The 27,953-nt window shown below is 43.9% G+C and overlaps 1 protein-coding gene and 1 long non-coding RNA gene across 5 annotated transcripts; one reads left to right on the forward strand and one right to left on the reverse strand.

Moving 5' to 3' along the window:
- Positions 1–463: 463 nt before the first annotated feature.
- On the reverse strand, positions 464–27,942 carry tp53i11.S (tumor protein p53 inducible protein 11 S homeolog). Of its 4 annotated transcripts, none has more exons than XM_041591467.1 (7): positions 27,883–27,942; positions 6,292–6,450; positions 5,247–5,305; positions 3,806–3,854; positions 3,301–3,397; positions 2,064–2,165; positions 464–1,677 (listed from the first exon to the last, which is right to left on the reverse strand). In XM_041591467.1, the coding sequence occupies exons 2-7, from the start codon at positions 6,418–6,420 to the stop codon at positions 1,544–1,546; spliced, it is 570 nt and encodes a 189-aa protein (XP_041447401.1). In that variant the 5' UTR covers positions 6,421–6,450; positions 27,883–27,942; the 3' UTR covers positions 464–1,543.
- Positions 19,449–21,750, forward strand: LOC108715265. The gene is made up of 3 exons (XR_005960818.1): positions 19,449–20,042; positions 20,164–20,226; positions 20,316–21,750. It is a non-coding gene; the product is annotated as an uncharacterized LOC108715265 (long non-coding RNA).
- Positions 27,943–27,953: the final 11 nt, after the last annotated feature.

The raw sequence follows: 27,953 nt of genomic DNA on the forward strand, positions 1-27,953 counted from the left end.
ATATATATATATCCTTACCATTTACAGTAGGAGGTACATTATCCCTTATAATACATGAGTGATACTCAAGAGTTCCCTGTATAACTCAGCCTGTAGCCTTGTGCCTTTATATGGTCACAGAACAACCCCTCAGTGACTTCTAATATCCTTATCATTTACAGTAGGGGGTACATTATCCCTTATAATACATGAGTGATACTCAAGAGTTCCCTGTATAACTCAGCCTGTAGCCTTGTGCCTTTATATGGTCACAGAACAACCCCTCAGTGACTTCTAATATCCTTATCATTTACAGTAGGGGGGTACATTTTCTCTTATAATACATGAGTGATACTCAGAGTTCCCTGTATAACACAGCCTGCAGCCTTGTGCCTTTATATGGTCACAGAACCACTCAGTGACTTCTAATATCCTTATCATTTTCAGTAGGGGGTACATTATTGTCTGTAGGGAAATATGGGGGCACAGCTGAATGCATATTTTATTATGGAAGATATTGAGGTATTAAGTTTGATACAACAAATGAAAAAGAACACATCACAAGAGCACAGACTGCACTGAATGGGGGGTGTGGAGAAATATTTCAGCTTCGCGATAAGAAGTCCAACAACCCCCATTTAACACTGCGCCGAGGAGAATCCAAGGTCTGTGGGACGGGAGAATCTCAGAACCGCCGCACCTTATAATAATGCCCAGTGCAGAAGCAGCAAGTTGTGGGTTTGGTCCAGTAATGCAGGGGTTAAACAGTCCCAGAAGCTGCACCCGCCTGTTGCTCCTGAAACACTGAAGCCTCCTGGGTCCCCAACACTGACTTTGGGAGGCCCATTACAGAAGAAGCAAAACTGATTTATATCCATGTCGTACAACTCCCAGTACTAACACGACCCATCGGGAGTGCTGAGAATTGCAGTTCAACAATATCTGAAAGCCCCTAAATAGTCCATGAGACCCTGCTCATATACAGAACTGACCGACCCCAAATTCATTTTAAAAATTACAAAAAAATATCAAACGCCTTAAAATCCCATATGAAATAGAAAGAGTTAATGTAAAGCTGAACTTCCCCTTTAAATAGTGTATAAGCCTTTGGCTGGTTGGACAGGGTTGCACAAGGCACTGCTGATGCCCCTAAATGTTAAAATACTCCCCAAATCCGCAAATAACAGAAGGAGGCATTGAATAAAGGGAAAGGAAGGAACAATTAAATTAATAGTATCCTAAGGAAGCATGCACAGCTGGGCCACCCACCCATGAGCAGGGTTACAACAAGGGACACTAACGGGACCTATAGGTGTTTCTAAACTTTGCGTTGTACTTCTGCGCCACTTTAAATCCATTTTAGTCTTTGCAGAGAGACCCAGTCATTCCTATTGCTGCTCGGCCGATTCCTCGTGAGTCTAAAGGGGAATCAGTTCTCAACAAAGAGGGAAAAAGAGAAAAAAAAGCGTAAAAGTCCTGGGCGCTGGGCTGAACGTCACCTCCGGGAACGCTGCTCCGAGTAACGGGAACGGTCTGGGAAAGTCCTGGAAGCAGAGAGACCGGTTCAAATCTTCTTGGGTCGGCGTCCCACTTGGTAGTAGTAGTAGATACTGATGAGAGCAAAGAGGAGGCAGCTGGAGAGGACGGAGGCGGCAGTCAGGGAGGAGCTTCCACTCTCTATTACCGTCGCTGCAGTCACTGTGCAAAACGGGGAAGAAAAAGAAGTTTTAAAGGGTAAGTTAAACCACAAAATGTCAAAGGTCAATGGATATTGTTCATGGCAATAAAAATCCACCAGAGGGCCCTGGAGGGGAGGGTGCTGCTGCTGCTGGGATATTCATGGCCAATTGCAACAATATCCACCTATACTTCAACATAAACAACAGACACCCCCAAATTTAAAGGGGAAGCAAGAAGTTGCTTTGGTTGCTAGCGGGGAGTTACAGTTAAGGCCCATGGCATATCAGACATGTTTCTGCCAGCTTGGAACCATTCAGGCTGCCCACCATGGACTGGCATCAGCGTTCCCTTCTTAAAGGTGCAGTAACCCGTTTACATTATTTCAGAAGCAAAAAGTGTCTCACCGATGAGCTGGATGCTGAGGTAGCAGGCCTCTGTCAGTAGTGTCCAACGTATAATGACCTTCTCCGACGTGTACATGGAGTTCCATAGAATGAGGGAAATGCCTGGAAAACAAATCAAGGGGCAGCGGTTGAACCATTCAAAACCATGCTTCTAGCTCCATGAACGTTATGCACCATGCCAAGTACTGGTTCTTCTATATAGACCCAAGATATTGCTTTCCTACCCTAGTTCTAGCGAATAAAAATTATAAAGTAGTAGTGGGTGCAGGCACCTGTTTCCAGCAGGTGAGGTATAGAGGTGCCACCTGGTGGTACAAAACAAGATCAGCTATTCCTGATCTTCAGCTGGCTGACTTAAAAGGGGTTGTTCACCTTCAAATGAACGTTTAGTATGATATAGAGAGTGATATTTTGAGACAGAGTGATATTTTGAGACAATTTGCAATTGGTTTTCATTTTTTATTATCTGGTTGTTAGGATCCCAATTACCCTAGCAGCCATGCACTGATTTGAACAAGAGACTGGAATATGAATAGGAGAGAACTGAATAGAAAGATGAGCAATAAAAAGTAGCAATAACAATACATTTGTAGCCTTACAGAGTTTTGATTTTTTTTTTAGATGGGGTCAGTGACCCTAATTTGAAAACTGGAAAGATTCAGAAGAAGAAAGCAAACTATAAATAATGAAGGCCAATTGAAAAGTTGCTTAGAATGTCATTCAATAACATACTAATAATTAACTTGAAGGTGAACCACCCCTTTAACTTTGTATGTCGAATGGCTAGTTCTAAGCATCTTAATTGGCCTTCATTTTTTCCTTTATATATAGTTTTTGAATTACTTGCCTTTTTCTTCTGATGGTTTCCAGAATTCGAATGTGGGTCACCGACCCCATCTGGACAAAACAAATGCTCTGTAAGGCTACAAATGTATTGCTACTTTTTATTCCTCATCTTTCTATTCAGGCCTCTCCTATTCCAGTCGCTTATTCCAATCAATGCATGGATGCTAGGGTAATTTGGACCCTAGCAACCAGATGGCTGAAATTGCAAACTGCTGAGCTGCTGAATAAAAAGCAAAATAACTCGAAAACCACAAGTAATAAAAAAATGGAGACCAATTGCAAATTTTCTCAGAATACCACTCTCTGCAGTATACCAACAGTTAAAATCAAAGCTGAACAACCCCTTTAACCCTGTAGGTGCCATTACACTTTTAGTATGGGGTTCACTTACTAAAAAGAGCTCCTCCATACAAACGAGTTGAAGTCTTGCTGCTAACGGGGCCACTGTCGAACACGGCTGAGTACAGCTGATCTGGAAAGGTCAAAGCCTGCAGAGAGACAGAGGCAAAGTAGGGACATAGGAAATTCGCTGTTCTCCTACCATAGCCTTCCCTTTGGCAGAATAAGGGGGGGGGCACTACTAGAGGGCAACAGGCAACAACCTTTGGGGCCCAGTGGAAGGAAGAGGACTTAAAAGGGACATGGCATGTAAAGCCTTCTGATCATTACCTCTATTACATAAAACCCAATAAGAAAAAAATGGCGGTTGCTTTCCCCAAGGGATAACCCGTAAAGAAGGCTCACGCGTGTAACATATGTGGGACACGTTAAACACTAACGCAATGAATAATGGGTTTCAAGCCTATATTTACATGTGAATATTCCCGCACAAGATTAATGTTCCATAATGCGGACAGAGAGCGATTTAAATCCCACGGCGAGAGCGTCCCACTTACCATGATGGCGATCCCTGTGAACATGGCGGCCGAGAGGAACTGCCATAACCTGCCGGGAACACACACACCTGGTTATCATTACATTACATGTATTCACTCTTATCTGTGTATCATATACAACCCACGGTGCATGCTGGGAATTCTAGTCAAGGCAATGGTAACTGCCGTGCCACCACTCACATTTTATTTTAAATGATTCCGCAAAGTAACAAAGAATTAGGCTACACTATAAATACAACGCAAGATTTATGTACCTGCAGTACAGTCAATGGCCAGGAGAGGACACTAGTGAGTTATAAGAAACCCCCCTTCCATGTAAACTCACAGACCCTTGATCATTAAAAAAAAAAGCCATTGAGCTCATTAAATCCCTCTTTGGGGTTCAGAAATGCAGAAATGTAACAAGTCATTGGAAGGAATCGCAATAAAAACAAGAGATCATTGCACAGCAACTTCCAGTCCTTCCCGCAACATTAGTTCAAGTAGGATTCATTTTACACCAGGTGGTGGGTTTTATTTGCTGCTGTCAGACTCCCAATTAGAGGCTGCTTTATACACTATGTATTGGCACTACATGCAATTGTAATAGACAGATATTAACCTCTTCATACACTGCTTTATTGGTAAGGGATAGCAGGTATAGTAGGGAGAGATGGTGCCTATAGTAACAGTGGATAATATTCTCTGGGAAGGGAGTGTGACTGTGGGATAGCAGGTATAGTAGGGAGAGATGGTGCCTATAGTAACAGTGGGATAATAGTCTCTGGGAAGGGAGTGTGACTGTGGGATAGCAGGTATAGTAGGGAGAGATGGTGCCTATAGTAACAGTGTGATAATAGTCTCTGGGAAGGGAGTGTGGCTGTGGGATAGCAGGTATAGTAGGGAGAGATGGTGCCTATAGTAACAGTGGATAATAGTCTCTGGGAAGGGAGTGTGACTGTGGGATAGCAGATATAGTAGGGAGAGATGGTGCCTATAGTAACAGTGGATAATAGTCTCTGGGAAGGGAGTGTGACTGTGGGATAGCAGGTATAGTAGGGGGAGATGGTACCTATAGTAACAGTGGGATAATAGTCTCTGGGAAGGGAGTGTGACTGTGGGATAGCAGGTATAGTAGGGAGAGATGGTGCCTATAGTAACAGTGGGATAATAGTCTCTGGGAAGGGAGTGTGACTGTGGGATAGCAGGTATAGTAGGGAGAGATGGTGCCTATAGTAACAGTGGATAATAGTCTCTGGGAAGGGAGTGTGACTGTGGGATAACAGGTATAGTAGGGAGAGATGGTCCACACACACAGTTAGTTAAAATGGGAAATAAATGCAGTGAGCAGAAGGGCAGTTTCCATTCAAAACCCCATTTCTGTAGCTGTAACTAAAGCCTCCCCAGAGCTGTTCTAAGAAAAAATAGGGACATAAAGGCTACTCTCATTCCTGGCACTTACCTCAAACCCAGAGGTTCTCTTACTGTGAATTTCATTTCATTTCCCAGAACTTGTGAGATCTAAACAGGATGAAAATAAAAAACCATTTAGGCAAGCTGAGGAATATTTTACACAAACAAAAACAGCGTCTATTTTTCTGATAGTTAACATAAATGTCATTCCGAGAAAATTCCCATTTATTACACATCGTCACTAGTTTCAATACCTATAAATGGAATTAATATTGAAAGCTGTCCCTTTCTGTGGTCTGGTTCCGACTCTTGAAACAATATAGTTCTGTTAATCAGCCGACTTCTGCTTACATTGTTTCTGGAGTCAGAACTGACCTACTTTCAGCAGCCATTGGATTTCCTGGGCCGTATGGGGTTAAGGAAGAGGCTGCTTGATGGGATTAGAGCCGACAGCCTCAGATGAGACACAGAAAGGGAAAGCGGCAGCGCAGGAAAGATTAGAAATAAATTCAACACAGTGGCATCAAAGCAGAAAATGCTGCAGTGGGGGAAATACTTCTTAGCAGCTACAGAGGAACACAGTAGCCCCCATAATGCACCACAGTGTCCCTTAAAATGGACATGAGGAAACAGGTTATTAAAATGTAACTATAATTAATGTACAAGTTGCCCTCTAGGCAAAGGCTACTTCTAATACCCATGAATAATGTGTTTCCTACTTCATAAGAGAGAGAAAGAGAACTCTACAGGGGGGAAGCCATTTTGTTCTTGGAGCAACTTGTTACTTCCTGCTGGCCTGATCCAGGAAGTCCTTACAGTAAGGATAGCTGGCAGGAAGTCACTCTCCTGTGCTGCCAGAAGTGAATGAACACATGGAAGCGCATGGAAATACACACGCCTTGATGAATTCATCAGCATGCAGTTGCCCTCTAATTTCCCTTTAAGGCGGAGTTTACAAGAGGAAAAGGAGGGGCTGATATCCGTAGTCAAAAAAAAGGGCACTGGCTCATCAGAGACCCTCTATTAAAATAAATAGTCATCTCAGGGTTCCACTAACAACCATGAAACATGGTAAAAGTCTCAGGATGACCCACCTTAGACCTGTGGACCTCCCCATCGTCATCTTCACCTCCCACTCCAAGGATCTTGCGCGTTTTCAGCCGGCTCACAAGGTCAGTCTGGCTGTGCTTCTTCATTAACGGGGGAGGCGACTTGGTAGCCATATTGACACCGGCACCAATTCTGCTTTAGATCTAGAAATAAGCAAAAAGATGACAAGTGTCCACTATACAGGGACAAAAGGAAAGGGTTACTGTCTGCTCTGCTTTCATTTCCCTACAAAAATAGGGATTGGTAGCACTAGATAGGTACCGAATATATAGGGACTGAGACAAGTGTTGGAAGGGTTACTGCCTGCTCTGCTCTCATTGGGGAAGTGCAGACAGTAGCCACTGATAATCTGACTGTACAGGTAGCAGCAGTGGAATGAGGAATACGGATACTGAATATGGCCCCATGTGGTGCCAATTCACAACTCCAGCTGGCAGAGGATGCTGGGAACTGTAGTACTAAGGCAGATAGAAGGCAAAATGCATTTTTCAGAATGGCAAAAGTTTTTAAAAAGCGCAAGGGTGCCAATTAACGGAAAAGCGCATAAAATATACATCAAACAGAGGCAGCGGCATCTTTTGTACGAGGCATAACGGGTCCCACCAGCGAGGGATTTCTCTCAGTCACAATGAGGCTTCTGCTGCTTCAGATTAAAAGACTTAAAAGCACAAAACAATCTATGGCAATCAGTGTGGCACCGCCAGCACTCCCGAATGGAATATTATTCAGCGCAACATCAGGACAATTTACGCACCATTGTATCCACTCGAGCAAACAGCAATCATCTGTCCCACTTATACAATGGATAAATATACATGCAGCGCCCCGGGCAACCAATGGGTAATCACGGAATTGGGAGTCCTTTTTAACCCATTGCATTCCACTATCCCAGGCAGGGTCTGTCTTTAGTAATGGCTGAGCGGGGGGGGGGGGAAGTTGTAGAATACACCCAAGGGTCATAGATTTACCATAAGGATACAAGGGCTCACTTACTTTGACCCCAGGTACAAAAGGGGCCCCCTGTCTGGCATGTAGATAATGACCCCCCATTAAGTTTAAGGGGAAAAACTCGGGAATGGAAGGTGTTTATGGTGCATAGTGCTAGGGAAGGGTAGAACAAGAGCGCTGCACCCACACACTGCCATTCCCTAAATAATTAACCAGGGCCACACCCCTTAATTTATCAAAAATAGATGAGCGCAGAAGGCAACGACCCACACGGTTTCACAGGCTCCCCGGCCCAGAGCCTGTAACGTCTGATTGGATACAAAGCAGTCTGTGTTGCTGTTATTGAAATGAGAAGAAAGACTTTCCACCCATGTGGAGGCTACAAATGAGCTACAGGGAAGCTGAGCTGTGCACACTTTCTGCAGTCAAACACAGCAATCGACCATGAGCAAGCCAAGATTACATGTAACGGCTCCATATTTAAATTCTGTTATGTAAACATAGCCTTCAGGGAGGGGTCTAAAGATTTTGGGACTTGGGATGCTGTTCCTGCTGAACTGGGATTAGTACAGGGGAATACCAATGCTGTCATAGTTTTATGGGATCTCTCTGTACAGGCTATGAGCAAACTTAAGGGGCTGTTCCTGCTGAATTGTTCTTAGTACAGGGGACTACCTATGCTGCTATAGTTTATGGGATCTCTCTGTACAGGCTATGAGCAAACTGAGGGTGCTGTTCCTGCTGAATTGTGCTTAGTACAGGGAATACCTATGCTGCCATAGTTTTATGAGATCTCTCTGTACAGACTATGAGCAAACTTAGGGACTGTTCCTGCTGAATTGTGCTTAGTACAGGGGAATACCTATGCTGCCACAGTTTTATGAGATCTCTCTGTACAGGCTATGAGCAAACTTAGGGGCTGTTCCTGCTTCAACTACACCCCCTGATGTCCTTTTGTAATGAACAAATCAATGACATGCGTGAGTCGCATTTCACAGTGATTGCACAAAGAGATCCAGTGAATGCGAGGACACGTGTGCTGCAAGTGTCTGGCATAAGGGGCCCCGGAGTGGACTAATGAAACCCCCCTGCTCCCCTTCTTAGTTCAGACATCACATTCCAAGTAAATGGGATTTATTAGGCAGGACGCCCAGTCCCTCTCCCCTGGCAGGCACCTCTTGGAAGGGAGAAAGTCTCCGTCGTCCGTCATGCACTGAAGGCTGTGATAAATACAGTCTCCCTATTGGCCAAGTCTGCGCACTGCCAGTAACCCCTCGCCCGCTGCCGTCATCCACCAACGTATATGCTGGAGTACAGGGGATCCCCAAAATATCAACGACTTCCAGCCAATGCAAATCAGCCACACTGGAAAAATTCCCACTAGTCATCAGCAATGACAGGATTAACATCTGGGTACAAATGTTCAAACGGTCAATCCATGGGGTCAATGTCTACTGCCTTTAATCTGTATTAAAGGAGATATAAAACCAATTTTGCCTTGTTACAAAAATTAATTGAATTCAGCCTCAACCAATTACCCAACACCAGGGAGATAGAGTCGATATCCAACCTTAACGAAATCCCGTCAGCGCTTGAGTTGGAATCTGCACGGTTCCAGGCAGTCGCTGGAAAGGTAATTTCACAGGCGCTAAAAAAAAAAAAAAAAAAAAAAAAAAAAGCCACCGCTTAATTGGCTCTCTAATTGCTTTCTGCTTGCCCCTGGCCCCTACTTATCAGCTGCCTGGAAAGGGCGCTTCTTACATCAACTGTAAGCTCAACTAGCCAAGCAGAAGGGGGAGTATATATCCCAGTACACAAAATATATATATATATATATATATATATATCCCATCTGATCCCCACTAGAAGCAGCAGTCCTGCCCTGCTTTATGGCAGCTGAGATTCTAGCCATCTGTATAACATGTCTTCAGGGATGTTTCTATCAATTTCTCCCCAGTAATAAGAGTAGACCATGGCTAGTTTAAACCTGAAAATGGCTGAAAATCCATCTTGCATGAGAGAAAGCTCAGCGGGGCTGAAGAAACAACACCACTGCAGGCTCACAAGTCTGGCTGCTGTTAGGGTTGCCACGTGGCCGGTATTTTACTGGCCTGGCCGGTAAAAATGATGGCTGATCCCAATGTTTTTAATAGGGAAAAAAGATAAATATATAGGAAGGCCGGTATTTTTTTCCAGAAAAGGTGACAACCCTAGCTGCTGTCCTGTTCAGCTACAACTTTAAAATGCCTGCATCAGACAGGATTAATTCCTTTGTCCAGTTTCCAGACGGATGTGCTTGGCAGCAGGGCACACGCCAGACAAGAAGAAACTCCCAATCATTTTACACCACATTTACTGGCTCTGATTAACAAAGAGAGTAACATCTCCTGCCCTTCTCTGCCAGCGAACTGGATCTGTGCCAGGGAGCCCGGCACCATCTGTCTCACATAAATCACCGGCAAGATATGGGTCACGCGAGAAAGGGAACGGTGTGAATGAACAGCCATCACTGCTGTAGTCTGACTACAACTCCCAGAATCCCTTATGAGACAAAACCAGGGGTTACATCTAAAGATTACAATTATAATATGATTACTGTGTCCCCTAAATTATCTCAGGGGGAGAGAAGGGCAGATGTAAAGATTAAAGGGAACATTATAGTTGGTCGTCATTTTATATAGCTTTGGACACTACTAGAGGAAATATGTCCAGGAACAGTAAATTATGGTGACCAGCGGAATATTCCTTTAATTGTTCATGCAGTGACTTAACGTCGACCTGGAAACAGACCCTTAGTGAGTAACGGGGGGGCCTGCAATGCCCGGGTGCGTTAGGACATTTAGGGGCACATTGGGCAGTGATAAGCTAAAGCTGGCCATGCATTGACAGATACGCTCGTTTGCCAATACGATTTTGCCAAATGAGCGGATCGCTCCCTGATTTGACCACATTGAAGTGGGCAATGTCGGGCTGATCCAATTGTGGGCCCTAGGGCCCAACTATCGGATCATAATGCTGCCAATACAGGAGGTCAGATCACGGAACCACGGGCCGATAAGCTGCCGACTCGGTTTGTTGGCAGCTTTTATCGGGCCAATTATTTCAATTGGTCTATGATTGCAATAATGAAGACCAATTGAAAAGAAGTGAGCTGCAGCTTGTTGGACAACCTCTCCCGAATACACCATCACTGCAACGAGGATTTATCACAACCCAAAACAGAAGGATGGACAAAACAGTAAAAGGAATAAAAATCAACATGAATAAGGGGCAATATTCATGGGGGCGGGGTTTGTACGGTGCTTTGTAATTACCAGCGGCTTTGGCTTCAGCTAAAATCTTTGCAACAGTCCTCCTCTCTGTAATTAGCATCTGGCAGATTTCTCCACATAAATTCACAGTAATCACCAGAAGCCTAATTAGCATAATCCCAGCTCAGTTTAGTTTTATGTCATTTGTACTGGAATTTGGGCATCTGAATATGCCAGTAACTTCACCAGTAATCCCAGCAACAGGTACAATGGTCCTTCCCCTCCCCCATATCCACCAAAATAGATGGCACCCTGGAACTAAAGCAGGATGACTGTTACCCCAATGTTTCTATATATCTGTAACCTTGTTATGAGCTAAGGGGGCCCAGTCTGAAGGCCAGTTAGGGGGAGATTTGGGGTTAGTGTTTATTTGTGCCCTGGGTACCCCTGGAACTATAGCGGGGTGACTGTTAACCCCAATGTTTCTATATATCTGTAACCTTGTTATGAGCTAAGGGAGCCCAGCCTGAAGGCCAGTTAGGGGGAGATTTGGGGTGAGTGCTTATTTGTGGCCTGGGTACCCCTGGAACTATAGCAGGGTGACTGTTACCCCAATGTTTCTATATATCTGTAACCTTGTTATGAGCTAAGGGGGCCCAGTCTGAAGGCCAGTTAGGGGGAGATTTGGGGTGAGTGCTTATTTGTAATTTTAATACTAGGGATGCACCGAATCCACTATTTTGGATCCGGCCGAACCCTTCTCGAAAGATTCGGCCTAACAACGAACCAAATCCTAATTTGCATATGTAAATTAGGGGTGGGAAGGGGAAAAATATTTTTTACTTCGTTATTTTGTGACAAAAGTCACGCAATTGCCCTCCCCGCCCCTAATTTGCATATGCAAATTACGATTCGGTTGAATCCTGCTGAAAAAGGCCGACTCCCGAACCGAATTCTGAATTCAGTGCATCCCTATTTAATACACGTGGCTATTTTGTCCAAATGCATTAGGGCTAGGCCACACGGGAAGATTTCAGGGAGATTAGTCGCCTGGCGACTTGAATGGCTTGCTGGTATCTTGCACCCGCTAGCACTAAAGTCGCCTGCGCCTATTCACACGCGGCCACACGTTTTTCAAAGTCGCTTGAAATTGCCTCGTGAGGCAATTTCGAGCGACTTTGAAAAACGTATCACTGCGTGTGAATTGGCGCAGGCGACTTTAGCACTAGCGGGTGTGAGATACCAGCAAGCCATTCAGGGTGATTAGTCGCCTCAAAGACGCGGCGATTAGTCGCCAGGCGACCAATCTCCCAGAATCTTCCCGTGTGGCCCTAGCCTTAAAGTCCACGGGCGTCAGAATAATTTTGCCACGTGACAATTATGACAATTTTTTTAAAACTTCTTTGCAGGGGAATTTTTGCCGCAGTTTCGCAAATACATTTATGTGCGGCTAAACGCTGAAATTCACAGCAAATCCAAGCTTGCCGAATAAATTCACCCATCACTACACACTCGCCCTAACGGGGCCCCATCCAGTGCTCAGAGTTCCCTAGGGGCCCAGCTGTACTTCTTCTCTGCAGGAGTCTAGAGATATAGGGCCCCAATACAAAGCAATACAGAATCTCTTCTATAGAGACTTTCCCAGCCAGCACTGCTATTGGCAGTTGCAGAGACTCTGGGGAACATGTTGCACTCTATACACAGAATGTTACACAATACAGAGAATTACACAGTACAGAGTATTATAAGCAGAATAAACCCGGGCACACAAACAACTTGGTGACGGAGTCTTTATAGACACAAACCGTGTGTCATTCACATTTAAATGTTGTTTTTCATCCGTAGGACAGATTGTCTGCAACATCCTCAGCCACAAAGTTCCCTGCAGTCGCCAGCCGCAGCCAGTTACACCCCAGACCCTCACCGAAACCAAACCGCAGAGGCGGCAGGAAACTGAACTGTAACCCACCAGCCGCCAGATAGTGAGACTGTTTCATGTCACTACTTTATGCAAAACAAGCCTGTCCGCAGTACAGTGAAAGCTCAAATATATACAGAACTCAGCACTACAACTCCCAGCATCCGCTGCACGCCAGTTCTTCCAACATACTGTACTAAGGGAAGCCATATGGCAGCTCCCAGCTTTTTCTAAGAGGCAGATTGATGCTTAAATTGGTAATAGTGGTAATTTAGGTTCATAAAAGCATTTCCTTCCCACTAATCTGCTTCTGATACGGCCGTTCCTAGGAGCCACAGGAATTTATGGCAGTGAATAGGAAGAGATAAGAGAGGATTAGGCAGAGCGTGCAGGAGTTTAGCAAACAGCATCCACAGAGGCTTGATCTTGGGCCCCCTGGGGGGAATCCAGGTACCCAGGGTACTATGGAGGAGATTATGGTCTGACTCGGGGGGGGGGCAGTCTGGGCCCACCGGGGCTGCCACATCAGGGGGTTGTATAGTTATACTATGGTGTGTAGCTCTGCTCTTTAAAGGAGAAATAAACCCATAACATAAAAAAACCCTACCCCCCTACCCTTTGTAGACCCCCTCCTCCCCCCCCAGCTTAGGTGGTACCCGGGGCAAATGCCCCTAACTTTTTACTTACCCCTCGGTGCAGATTCTGTCCCCTACACACCAGTTACCCTAGCAATCACCAGGCAAAAGTCAGGCTTGCACCTTTATGGGCATGCTGGGAGTTGTAGTTTTAAAGCAGTTGTAGTGGAATTTCCCTTTCTCCATAATAGCAAAGTGAAATTTTCCTTAGAGAAAAAAAAAAAGCTGTCCAAACGGCATCATTGTATTGTTGCACTACAACTCCCAGCATCCTCTGTCAGGAGTTGCATTTTATTTACAACCGCAACCTTCACCTGATTGTACCCCCCATACAAGCACACACACATATATATATATATACACATATATATATATATATATATATATATATATATATATATATATATATATATATATACACATATATATATATTTATTATATGTAAAGCTTTTTCTATACAGACCTGTGAGACGACCCAGCGTGACTGTAGCAGCAATTTCCACTGGCCGAGTGCAACATAACAACAAGTGAGCGGCAGTTAGAAGCAGCGAGGGACAGGGGCTCCTCCTATAGCCGCACTCTCCCCTCTCACAATGACGTGTTACACTTGTAGTAAACACACTGATCATCACTGGACCCCAGACAGCAGCAGTTTCCTCGTTCTTCCACATATGAAGAGTTCTGACCCCTCCACATTCCATGGTGGGAGCCACAAACCCCTGAATTTCTCTGCCCTATTTCTGACACCTTGTCCAGCTTCCCCAGAAACCCTCTCTCCCAAAAACACAGATTATGTTCTACTTCCTTCCCAATAGACTCAGGTTCTGTCCCCTCCAATCTCTACTCCCACCCCCTACAAATACACAGGACTTGAGTTTCCCACTAGGGACAGTTTCCCACATGTGAAGGAGGAACCCCAGACTCTCCACCTTCCATAAATACATGGAGGACACCACAAAACCCCCTGACCTTCTCAGTTCTACAGAACTTCTCTACCCTATTTCTGCTGACCCAACCCCTTTACCCAGTCTCACAATGCCCCCCCCCCATCCAATACTAGACCCTCTGATTGTGTTACTATCCCCCCCCTCCCCAGCCTCCCTGTCCTTATCTCCAGCCTCCACAATTCCCAGACCATCTATCCAGTCTCCCCCCCTTCCCGAAGTTCCTGTCTGCTGGACCCCAAATACCAAGTCTAAAGTTGCCATAGACATAGAGAACCACTCTCGTCAAACGAGTGGATCTCTCCTTAATATATGGCCACATTGAAGTGGGCGATAATCGGATTGATCCGATCATGGGCTCTAGGGCCCAATGATCGGATCATAATGTATTCAATACAGACGGTTGGATCACGGGACTGCATAAACGCACAGATTCGGCCACAATCAACGGGATTTTTTAACCTGCACGATCGAGAACAGATAGGAATCGGGGAAGCACGTCGGAGGTCCCCACACACGGGCCAATAAACTGCTGACTCGGTCTGTGGGCAGCTTTAATCGTGTATGGGGGCCTTTAAGCCTTCCCCCATCTCCAACCCCTCCTCTAATTACTTTGCTCTTAGGTCCCCTTAGATGGAAGAGGGGGGGGGAGGTTAATGCAGATGCAAACTGCAAATCCCAGAATCCTCCATGAATCAATAGCAACTCAATACAAAGCTCCCACCAGCAGAACAGAAAAGAATAGATCCATTTTGTGGACCCCCTCCCCAGTGTTATCCACTCACCTTGTTCCTTGCAACACTGCTCATTCTCTGCTGAGATCTGGAAGCTGTGACTGTACCAATGCTGCTAGCGGGTACAGCGGAAGGTGTGGGATTTCTGAAGTTAATTTCTGAGCAGCAGCAGCAGCAGCCTGTCTTGTTTTCTTTGCACCTGTTTCCCAGTCAGACTATTAACCTTTTCCTCACCTACATACTGCAGCTTTAATAACTCATGCACTGGCTTCCTCCATTGTTTTGATAATGTGCAAACAGCTTCTACAGAACTGCAACTCCCAGCAGCCCTTAAATACCAATGGCTGTTGTCCTAGGGAGTCAGAGATTGGGTATTGCACAGGGTGGAATGATTTTTAACCCATGAGTGCTGCTGAAGTTATCCTGTCTCCTGTGTATGCTGAATGGCTTATCAAGATCCAAAGTTGACTGCATGGAAATCAGTACAGTCTGCCGTATGACAAAATTTCCTTGGCCTCCTGGGCTGCGCCCACTGCAAGCCCCACCTACAGGTCCGCCCTCCCCACCACACAGTAAAAAAACAAAAAAAATATTGGTGGCTAGGGTCCCCACATGTTAATAAAAAATATAAAGATATTGGTGGTCAGGGCCCCCCATAAAAAAACATTTGTGGCCAGGGCACCCCCTATTAAAAAATATTGGTGCCTAGGACCCCACATGAGAGAAAAAATTGATGGCCAGGCCCCCCAGATTATAAGAAAATTGGTGGTCAGGGCCCCTTAAACATTCATGCCTTCCCGAAGTCAGCAGCTCTCAGAAAGATGGGAGGGCCCGGCTAATCAAGTAAGGCCCCCCTTACCCTCGTGGCCCCCTACAACTCTCCCCCCTGATGGCTGCCATGACCATGGGTGTATACTGTATAGGAAAAAGGTTAAACTGGCAAATGCCCCAGTCACACTTAATTGCCTTCAGCTGCAGACATTTAACCCTGTGCCAGCCAAGCTAGTTGATATTATTTAATAGTACCAGACTGGATCTTGGGGGTAGGCTGGCACTAGACAAGTGTTTTTTTTAGACATGGTGGTAAAATGGCGATAAAAATGAAGATCCCAATTACAGAAAGATCCCTAATATGGAAAACGCCAGGTGCCAGGGTTAAAGAGGACCAGCTAGACACAGTATTCAGCTTGCTCTAGGATTGTTTGGTTGCAGTGAAAGGGTTAACAATCAAATCGCACTAGAGCCCATTTAACCATCGCCTGCACTGTTAACTCATTCAAGGACAGTGAGAGCAAACAGTGTTTGGGGGCAAGCTACATGTGCAGAGCCAAGCTTATTAACACCTTCAGTGCCATGCTTGTCTTCACCAACCAATACCGACACAAAATGTCTCCCAAACATTATCATTGTCTATTACTCTGCATCAACATATTCTGCAGCACTTATACATTATTCCCATGAAGCCAATGAAGAGGTTAATACACGGTTACCTGGGTAAAGGGAAAGACGAGACCAGGTCCGGACTGAGAATTAAAATAGGCCCTGGCATTTCAGGTACACATAGACCCAATCAGCCCACACAGAGGCCCAAAAAGCCCCCACCAGCCCACTAAATACTGACTTTCTATGGGACCTTATAGCAGCCCCTCTGGCATTTGCCAGAACTCACAGATTGCTAGTCTGGGCCTGGATGAGACCATATGTGCAGCTCTGTTACGGGGTTTTTCAAGAATAAATCTATTTTACATTGAACATAAGGGAACTCACCAGGGGGGGAAATCATATTTTGTTCTATATATATTCCATTGTAGAGACAAGAGTCAACTGTCAAAATATTGTGTGTGGGGGTGGGGAGTAGAAAGCCCTGGGGTTATAGAGGTAAAGTACATGGGACAAAGCAACTCCCTGCACCCTGAACAGCCAGAATTCAGTCCCTGCATGGAATGGATACAACTAAACTGACAGGGGGACATGGCCCTTTAAATGCAATGATTTACCAATTTGGAGGCTCCTACATCCTTTAAACTCCCAGCCTGAGAATCACAAATTCCAGCCCAAACCAGTAGCCCCACAGTAAATAATCACTAATTATCTGCAAGTTTACACTGCACCTTTCACAAGTACAGCGTTGGTCAGATGGGAAGAAAGAGATTTAGGGCTCTTACACATGAGCGTTCTGACCTGCGCTCCCCTGCGTTCCGTTTTTTGGCGTTCAGCCGCAGGGGAGCGCAGGAATAGACGCAAGTCATTATTTGAAATGGGGCTGTACTCACTCAGGCACGTGTAGGCGCCGAACGCAGGAAAAATGCAGCATGTTGCGTCTGAACCTGCGTTCGGCGCCTACACGCGCCTGTGTGAGTACAGCCCCATTTCAAATAATGACTTGCGTCTATTCCTGCGCTCCCCTGCGGCTGAACGCCAAAAAACGGAACGCAGGGGAACGCAGGTCAGAACGCTCATGTGTAAGAGCCCTTAGTGGAAATCAAAGATGGGTGAATGCAACGGAGCACCTCAAAATATACAGAATAATGGGCACCCTCAAGGGCATAGTAGGGTCATGGCTAAGGTGGTCACCTGGCCGGTATTTTACCGGCCTGGCCGGTAAAAATGACGGCTGATCCCAATGTTAATAATAGGGAAAAAAGATAAATATATAGGAAGGCCTGTATTTTTTTTCCAGAAAAGGTGGCAACCCTAATCATGGCACAGAGAGAGTTTATTAATTTGGGGTATTGGAACCTATTCTCTTGGTACAGTTAGCCCCGCAAGTGTATTAGCGCAAGCGATTCTTTATTCAAGCATACGGAAGGCAGGCGGAAGGGAGCGCCAGCGTCTCTAGCCAATCACACAGAGTACGGGATTGAGCTGTAATTGCACTTACTGGCCTATTGAAGAACAATCAGTGCTGTGTTTTAACACCAAAGCAATTTAAACTAACATTGCTACATTTAAAAAGACAGCAATATTTCTATTGTCTGAGCACCAACTAAACATTATGTATAATTCAAGGGAGTTGTGCCTTGTCGTGTTTGGAGTTCCCCCGAAATGAGCATGCTGAGCACACGCAACCCAATATCTTCTAGCTCAGTGGGTGCCCAAACTTTGCGGTTCCATTTAAAATCTAATAGACAGTTCCCCAAAAAGGGTGGTCTAATGGAATAGTTTGTGACACTGCTGGGCTCCTGCCAGCTCTACCAGCTCAAGATCTACTGTTAGATCCCGCTCCACCAGTTGATCCCCCTTGTTCTAGCTGCAGGAGGGGGATGTTGTAAGATTCATTTCAAAGCAACTGTTAGAAGTTAAAAAAATACTAACTGGGTGTTAGATTTTATCTGGTTACATGACACCGACGTGCTGGGTCGAATTGGGTGAACCAATAGTTTGACTTCTGGGCAAACATAAGGTTGGGTAGGGGGCCCTTTGAGGTTGGAGCCCCAGTCTGACGTGATTGCACTTTAAATATTCCTGTCCCATTTTATATCATTCCCCAGTCAGGCTAAGGTTCATGATTCTTTTTGTGTTGTCTCTGTTCCTCCACATTTTGTTATTAGGTCATATCACATGACCCTTATGCCTTAAAAAGCCTCTGCAGGAAGCAACTGCACTCTCTTTTCTCAACATTTCTGGAAGTAGCATCCCTGGCTGAATCGAGGTAAAGTAATTCAAGCCCTTGACCTAGAGAGGTTTGGATCCAGTATAGGCTTCCTTGGTATCCTCCGGAGCAGAGTGATTGGCTGCTGTGCGGAATTTACCTTCTCATTCAGGCAAACTTCCCCGTCTCAGTGATATTGGGCAAAAACACATACATTTGCACCATACACAAATCAGTTGTCTTGTGCCCAGCACCCATAGGCTGCACCAATATAATGACAATAAAACTTTACAAATAATATCTTGATAGTCCTGTCCTGTGCCGTTTTCTCCTTCTCACACTGCCCACCTCCCTTTTAAAAACTTCTTAAGAAACCAGATTGCAAATTAACAAACATATATGTAAGAACTGTGTTTCTATGTTACATGTGCACTGCGAGCACTTTTTATATTATTATATATTTTGTTCACATTAATACAGTAAGTGATACTACAATGTAACAAGTGTAGGAACTTGGTTTGGACCGCTCGGCCAACATGCACAGGGCATCTCTGTCTATTTCACTGGTGTATATATATATATATATATATATATATATATATATATATATATATATATATATATATATATATATATATAAAATGTACAAACAAACCGCACTTAGATTTGCTGTAAAGACCCGCACTCCAATCTGTTATTTTAATTCCAAAAAATCTTTATTTGGTTCATCAATCCGACGTTTCGGGAGCCGAAATGTTGGCTTGATGTACCAAATAAAGATTTTTTTGAATTAAAATAACAGATTGGAGTGCGGGTCTTTACAGCAAATCTATATGGAATATATTTGACCCTGCACCCGCAAAAACATTGATGAAAGTCCGGTGTTAGAGTGCGGCTGCTTACTACTAACTGTGTATATATATATATATATATATATATATATATATATATATATATATATATATATATATATATATATATATATATATATATATATAATAAAGTACCTCCTCTTGTAAAATATAAGGATATTATAACTTACCAAAAAGTTCCACCTGGGTGGCTACACTAACTGTAAATTATAAGGTTATTAGGTTATTAAAAGTCACTGAGGAGTTCTGTGTCCATATAAAGACACAAGGCTGCAGGCTGAGTTATACAGGGAACTCTGAGTATCTATCCATTCAATTAATACGATAAGTATAAATGCAAGGCTGTATGGAGTTCCAGTTTGGACCCCAGTCCGAATGGGATTTCACTATTACCTTGAAAGAAGCTTCCCACTAAAGGGGTGGAGTGGTAGTGGGATTGGATGCATGGCAAGGTGTCAACCCCATGTACCGTAACATTACTCCATATTTTCTCCTTTAGGTGCTGCTGGCAAAAGGCCAATTAAAAGAGAAATATGTAGCTTTGAAAAGAATAAGGAAGAATAGGTTTATACAGTCAATTGCTGATGTGAGGATTGAGCAAACTGTCTTAGTAGTAGCACAGGAGTGTAGATTCCTCACTCGGCTAAATGCCATCTTCGAGACCACGGTTGGTACCATCCTATTAACAATCAGTGTATTAGCAACACATGTAAGTCTGTTTGTAACATAACCCTGTTTCCTTTTGCAGGACAGCATTTTCCTTGTGTTGGACTATATTTCCGGAGGAACATTAGGAGAGTTGGTGAAGAAGGGAAAAGTACTGGCGAACAACACAATACAGTAAGTTCTAGACTGATGTACAGTAGTTATAATGTGGCCTCTGATCTATAAGGAACCACAAGAAACAGCCCAGTATAATCTGGTCTTTTGACTGATCAAGTTTCTCCATCTCATTCACTAGGTTTCTAGCTGCTGAAATTATTTGTGGACTGAATTTCCTCCATTCCCGTGGATTTATTCACCGGTAAGTAAAAGTTGGAGGCCATTGTTTAGTGCGTATGAATGTTGCTTTCTAGGGATACTCATTATCTTTCTCATTATCCTTCTTTATAGGGACCTGAAGCCTCATAATATTCTGCTGCACAACACAGGCCATGCTGAGATAGCCAATTTCAGCCTCTCTGCAGACACCCAGAGAAGCGGCGGAATGGCAGAAGGCTTCTGTGGAACCCGTGCATACATTGCACCGGAGGTAACCGACCAACATTCTAATTACTATTTGTATTTATTAGCCTACACCACAGTACCACAGTATGATTAATAATAGATGATACAAATACATTTCTATCCTTATCATATCTACAGAATAGAAAGTAACTGTTGTTATATTAGCGTATTGTATTCCAGAGATAAATGATACTTATTAATACCTAATTGCTGATTACACCACTCATACATAGTGTTAAAATCATTTCTGTGTCTGTGATGCTCTCTAGTATTATTCATTTCCCTTAAATAACCAATGTTGTGTACCCATTTATACAACTGCAGGTATTCCTAAAGTGCAAGTACAATAAGGCAGAGGACTATTATTCTCTTGGAATCATACTTTTCCAGATGACTACTGGGATGGATCCTCAATATAATTTTGAGAGCAGAAAAGTGGCTGTAGGTAGAAAGCCTACAGGTATAGTAGGGTAAGATGGTGCCTATAGTAGCAGTGTGGATATCTCTGGGAAGGGACTGGGGTTGTGGGATAGATTTGGAAATGATTCTGTCATTTTGATTGATCTTCTCTCTTTCCATAGCTCTTGTGTGAAAATCCTAATGAGCGGATGAGATTTGTTGCATCTATAAGGGACCATCCTTTCTTTGCAAGCGTTGTCTGGTCAGCCATAGAAGCTGGCAGAATTCCGACGTCCATCAATCTAGTAAATACAAATTCTGGTTAGGTTAATTAATAATCTGAGCTTAGTTCTCTATTGTTCTTTATGAACTTCTCTACTTTTAACTGAATTTAAGTCTTCTTTTGATTGAGTTTATTGATTTTAGCATTAATAAAAACTTATCATTTTATTCTCCAGCGAAGACACTGTAATATTCAGAGCGAGAAGAAGAAATTCCGTTACAAAGGGAACAAGTAAAGCTTCCATATTCGGGAAGGATGCTGACAAAGTATATCACTTTTGTGATCTGATTGAATGTTTGCAGAACCCACAAAAAAAAACTTTTGTGAAGACGATTATTTAACCAGCCCCATCAGGAGAAGAAGATGGCCACATAAACCCCAGACTATGTCTTCTATAGTCTGGGTCTTGGGTGGGAGGGTGGATAAATAAGGCGACAATGGGCATGGTGCCAGGAAGGAGGCCAATGGAGCTATTGTCTGGACAATGAGTGCAACATAAGGATATAATTATCTATCCTGTGTATTGCACAGTGGTGGGACATCAAAAGAGAAGATCAAAGACTAAGAACATGATATCCAACTATGTACCTGGTCCATAAGCTTTAGAGAACTTAAATCAATAAAGTTTTTTTTTAAATATAATGTTGTTTTGTTTTTATCATTATTATTATTCTTATTAACAAGCATATAGAGAGTATCAAGATTTTCCACATGTCTTGCTGGATAAACATCCTCTCATTCTGATTTAAGCTTGGGGAGCAGGGTTGGTCTGGCCAGAGACCTCAGGGGCCCTGCCAGGGAAGGCCTGCTCCACTGATTAGATACCTGCGAATGGTGTGGGATAAGACGCAGTGTTAGCTATATGTGCGGGAGGGTGGACATTGGGAGGAGGGCCCAGTTTGTTTCAAGGAGGACCTTTGGTGTCAGAGCTCCGGTGGGTCCCCAAAGTCCCAGTCTAAGGATGGTTGGGCTGGCTTACCAGCACACCAGCATAGAGAATTCCATTATGCTTATCCTATTTCCACCATGGACCTATAGAAAAACTATAGCATCTAGCATTATCTATATCTAAGTGTTGTGAAGGCGGTCCCTTGGTTTCAGGTACTTTGGACCCAGTCCAGCACTGAACATGATGGCAATGTCATGAGAAATCAACATATCGTCAGAAATCAACAGAATTGTAATTATAGCTAGCCCTGTCACATGACAGAAGCTTTATTGAGATATCACCATAAACAAACATCATAAACACAATGTAGTGGATTCATTTGCGAGTATACAGTGGCATAATGGTTTCTAGGAAGTCTCTAGGAAGTGGCTGTGTAAAGTATAGTAGGGAGAGATGGTGCCTACAGTACCAGTGGGATAATAGTCTCTGGGAAGAGAGTGTGACTGTGGGATAGCAGGTATAGTAGGGAGAGATGGTGCCTATAGTAACAGTGGATAATAGTCTCTGGGAAGGGAGTGTGGCTGTGGGATAGCAGGTATAGTAGGGAGAGATGGTGCCTATAGTAACAGTGGATAATAGTCTCTGGGAAGAGAGTGTGACTGTGGGATAGCAGGTATAGTAGGGAAAAATGGTGCCTATAGTAACAGTGGGATAATAGTCTCTGGGTAGGGACTGTGGCTGTGGGATAATAGGTATAGTAGGGAGAGATGGTGCCTATAGTAGCAGTGGGATAATAGTCTATGGCAGTGCTGTCCAACTTCTATGGTACCGTGGGCCGGAATTTTTCCAATCTACATGGTGGAGGGCCGATAACGGAAGCCAGTGTTAGCCACGCCCTGTTTTTAGACCACACCCACTTTAAACCACACCCATGTTATCGCAAGACCATGTCCACATTAATAGCACACCAAAAAAACAGATGGTTGGTGCTCACTACAGGGATCAGGGCCGGAACTAGGGATAGGCAGAGTAGACAGCTGTCTAGGGTGCCATCATTGAGGGGTGCACTTTTTTCAAGCGTTTATTTAATCATTTGTTTCAGTAATCATGGTCACCTAGTTGGGTGGAATCCATCTCCTTCCCCCTCTTGCCGGTAAGTAATAGCTCCTTCTGTGCGGTGCACCGCAATGTGCATACACGTGTCAATGACGTCACTGATGTGTTGGGTGACAGAGAGAGGCAGAGAGCTGGCGGCCTGCTTGGTGTGGCTCTTGCTGCTCTCAGCCTTGCACAGTTGCACTGAACTCAAGACATTCTTTCTATTACTGTAAAGTGTGAAGCTTCCTGCTGGCACAGCCAGGTACAGATTTGGGGGCCATATGTTTGCTGTTGCTGTTGGGCTGGGCACTGGCATAGGTACATAAATACTTGGGGGCAATATGATGTGATCAGATTTATTTTTGGCTGGTGCTGACACAGGTTAAGATTGGGGCAATATGATGGCTGCAGGAGGGCTGTATGATAGATGGCTGCTGAGCTTGCTTGCACAGGTAGAGGGGGCAGTAATATAAATGAAAAAATGTTGTACACTTTCTTGCTCTCTTTATTTAAAAACCATCATGGTAAGGAGGGAAATGGTAATGCAGGACAGGGGGGCACTGATTGAAGCTCTTGCCTAGGGTGCCAAACTACCTTGTGCCTGTCCTGGCAAGGATGTCACTCATATGTGAAAAAAGTTAAGTCATTTTAACACATACCTATAAATCCATATGCCTCCTCTTCCCTGTGTATAATACAGTACCCCAGCATATGATTAAATACCTAAGGGACCTCTAACAATAATTTTCAAATGCTAACAAACCCCCAGAACAAATACCAAAGTATGACACACACAGGGAGCATATAGAAGGCAGAACAGAGCAGGAGACAGGAATGAGGACCAGTCTAATATGTACTACATACAGTGACACAGTGCTGGTGCCCCATTGGCATTTTGAATAAGATGTGAACAGGTGAATAATGTGGGCAGTTTCAGTCTGGGTCTCAGGTGTGAACAGTACAGGGCTTTAGGAGTGTGAACAATAGAGGTGTCACAATGCAGGGGGATCACAGGTGTGAACAATACAGGGGATTAGTCTGAATTGGAGGTTTAGACAATGCAGGGGCCAGTTTATCTCTGTAGTGATACATTTTAAATCTTACATATGGTAGCAGACATAGCAGACAGTCTTTGATGTGGAGGGCCACATAAGGGGGGGCCAGTTGGACAGCCCTGGTCTATGGGAAGGAAATGTGGCTGTGGTATAGCAGGTATAGTAGGGAGTAGGGTTGTCACCTGGCCGGTATTTTACCGGCCTGGCCGGTTAAAAGTGATGGTTGGTCCCAATGTTATTAATAGGAAAAAAAGATAAATATATAGGAAGGCTGGTATTTTTTCCAGAAAAGGTGGCAACCCTAGTAGGGAGAGATATTGCCTATAGTAGCAGTGGGATAATAGTCTCTGGGAAGGGAGTGTGACTGTGGGATAGCAGGTATAGTAGGGAGAGATGGTGCCTATAGTAACAGTGGGATAATAGTCTCTGGGAAGGGAGTGTGACTGTGGGATAGAGGGTATAGTAGGGAGTGCTGGTGACTATAGTAACAGTGGGATAATAGTCTCTGGGAAGGGAGTGTGACTGTGGGATAGCAGGTATAGTAGGGAGAGATGGTGCCTATAGTAACAGTGGGATAATGGTCTCAGGGAAGGGAGTGTGACTATGGGATAGCAGGTACAGTAGGGAGAGATGGTGCCTATAGTAACAGTGGGGATAATAGTCTCTGGGAAGAGACTGTGGAATAGCAGGTATAGCAGGGAGTGCTGGTGCCTATAGTAACAGTGGGCTAATAGTCTCTGGGAAGGGCGTGTGACTGTGGGATAGCAGGTACACTAGGGAGAGATGGTGCTTATAGTAACAGTGGGATAATAGTCTCTGGGAAGGGAGTGTGACTGAGGGATAGCAGGTATAGTAGGGAGAGATGGTGTCTATAGTAACAGTGGGATAATAGTCTCTGGGAAGAAAGTGTGGCTGTGGGATAGCAGGTATAGTAGTGAGAGATGGTGCCTATTGTAACAGTGGGATAATAGTCTCTGGGAAGGGAGTGTGGCTGTGGGATAGCAGGTATAGTAGGGAGAGATGGTGCCTATAGTAACAGTGGGATAATAGTCTCAGGGAAGGGAATGTGGCTGTGGGGTAGCAGGTATAAAGTGGCAAAGTGGTCGGGTTTCCAGCAAAAAGTACCCAATCCCCTGGGCATGTGGGAAGTCTGCAACCTGGCTGGGGACCCAGCAAAGGTGTGGGCTTGATTCCTCCCACCCTCCACTGTGGTTCTGGTAGTATTTTTCTTTTTATGCAGATTCGATGCCGGAGTAACATAATTTCTGGTCCAAAGTGACTTTACTTCTGGTTTTGCGTGTCATTGGAACGGAAGCCTAGTTGGCCTATTACGGTTCAGCTTGGGTAGCGGATCAGAGTGGTAAAATTGTGGGTCACGGATAGCGGGTATGGGTTGGCTAAGGGTATAAGGAAATGGACCCATGCAGAACTCTAGCCTACACACCAATATTACATCTAAGTTTGGGTTACGAATGAAATTTTACTTGATAGAGTGAATTATTTGCAGTGTAAACAGTGTAATTTAGAAATAAAAACAACACCATAAAAATCATGACAGAGTTAAGGACAAATCATTTTTTTTCACTTTCAAAACTCCCAGAATCCCAGCAAAAGCCAACTACTTGTAGCCAACTACAGGTCTTTTTCTTGTCAACACGTGCCCTTTAAAAATGGTTTTCTTAAAAGAAAAAACAGACAAAGACAGATAATTTGCATGCCATTCACTATTGTACCACTCTCTCCCCAGCCATGTACATTCCACCCAAACACACAGGCCCGGGCCTATGGTGGTGAAATTTTGTGCATTGGGAACGCACAGTGTCCCAGTGATATGGCACTCGCCTGTGGGGGTGCAGGACGGGTCGGCGCTTGGATCATAAGGCCGGGGGTAGGGTTGCCACCTTTTCTGGAAAAAATACCGGCCTCCCTATTTATCTTTTTTCCCTATTAATAACATTGGGATCAACCATTATTTTTACCGGCCCGCTGTTGACTGGATTTCCTAGTAATTGCTATTATCTGTTATGTTACACAGACATGGAGTTTATATACTTGTTTGAGCTGTGTATTGCTTCTTGTTATTTTGTCCTTCACCTCTCCCTGTAGTTCAGGAAGTTGATGTGACCTTTAACCCCTCTCCCCTGTTCAACAGTTTTTCTTCAGTGTGTGATGGCAGCCATTTTAGTTGTAGTCTGTTGAGATCTGCTCATAGCGCTTAGTGTTCTCTATAGATCCCCGGCCCAGATCTGAGGAAACTTGTCACTAAGCACAGTGGGTTGAAACAGAATAGAATTGTGTTACTTAGTTATTTAGCTTTTTATTCAGCAGCTCTCCAGTTTGCAGTTTCAGTAATCTGGTTGCTAGGGTCCATATTACCCTAGCAACCATGCATTGATTTCAATAAGAGACTGGAATATGAATAGAAGAGGGACTGAAGAAAAAGATGAGTAATAAAAAGTAGCAATAACAATACATTAGATGGGGTCAGTGCCCCCATTTGAAAGCTGGACAATGTCAAAAGACATCTGTATACTGCAATATAGACCACCCTATTGTAACTCCTGTATACTGCTTAATTCTGTAATTCTGATCATCTGTATACGGATATATACAATTATACACCACTCTATTGTAACACCGGTATACGTCTTAAATCTGTAATTCTGATCATCTGTATACTGATATATACACCACTCTATTGTAACACCGGTATACTGCTTAATTCTGTAATTCTGATCATCTATATACTGCTATATACAGGGCCGGATTTACATAGCGGGTGCCCCTAGGCCTGCTGCCATTCGCCGCCCCCATATCCTCCCCTTTATTTGTTCGCACATTCAAATTTTATCATCAGGTCTGGAGCACTGGGGATTGGCACACCGTTTTTTTTTAAAAAAAACTATTATATTTCCCGCTCATAGCCAGTGTTTTTAACCAACGTTGATGTGGTTAAAAAATCCTGCTGCCCTAGGCCTGGGCCTTGGCGGCCTTTCCACAAATCCAGGCCTGGCTATATACACCACTCTACTGTAACTCCTGTATACTGCTTAATTCTATAATTGTGATCATCTTTATACTGATATATACACCACTCAATTGTAACTCCTGTATACTGCCTAATTGTGTAATTCTGATCATCTGTATACTGATATATACACCACTCTATTGTATACTGCTTAATTCTGTAACTCTGAACATCTGTATACTGCTATATACACCACTTTACTGTAACAAAGATATACTGCTTAATTCTGTAATTCTGATCATCTTTAGACTGATATATACACCATCTTATTGTGACTCCTGTATACTGCTTAATTCTGTAATTCTAATCATCTATATACTGACATATACACCACTCTACTGTAACAAAGATATACTGCTTAATTCTCTAATTCTGATCATCTGTATAACATCTGGATATCCGATAATAGAACCCATACCTGTACTGTTTTCTACCATCACCTGTACCTTCTATTTTTGACCCCTTTTTCTCTTTTTTCTTTTCATTTACCCCAACCATCTTCCTTTCTATCACTTAACAGATCCCTTTGCATTTGTTACTAGAGACCCTGCATTTTGTCCCCTCCCCCCATATTTCTGTGCACTGACTTCCTTATTCTCTAACTTGATATCCCTGTGCTACTGTTTTTACTGTTTCCAGGCCGGTGGGGAAAGGGGCAGAAGGGAATCCAAACAAAGGCCAAGAGTAAAGATAAAAGATACCTGAGTGCTGTCCCAACACACATAACACAGGAACAGTTGATCACAGCAGCAGCAGCACTAAACTTCAGCTT

This window comes from Xenopus laevis, chromosome 4S (genome assembly GCF_017654675.1).
Source record: "Xenopus laevis strain J_2021 chromosome 4S, Xenopus_laevis_v10.1, whole genome shotgun sequence".
Lineage (NCBI taxonomy): Eukaryota > Metazoa > Chordata > Amphibia > Anura > Pipidae > Xenopus > Xenopus laevis.

Coding starts and splice junctions, on each gene's coding strand:
- tp53i11.S (XM_041591467.1), bottom strand. CDS start 6,420: ATGGCTACCAAGTCGCCTCCCCCGTTAATGAAGAAGCACAGCCAGACT. Junction 2,166..3,300: donor GTATGGAGGAGCTCTTTTTA/GTAAGTGAACCC, acceptor TTTGTTTTCCAG/GCATTTCCCTCATTCTATGG. Junction 1,678..2,063: donor CCTCAGCATCCAGCTCATCG/GTGAGACACTTT, acceptor CGTTTTGCACAG/TGACTGCAGCGACGGTAATA.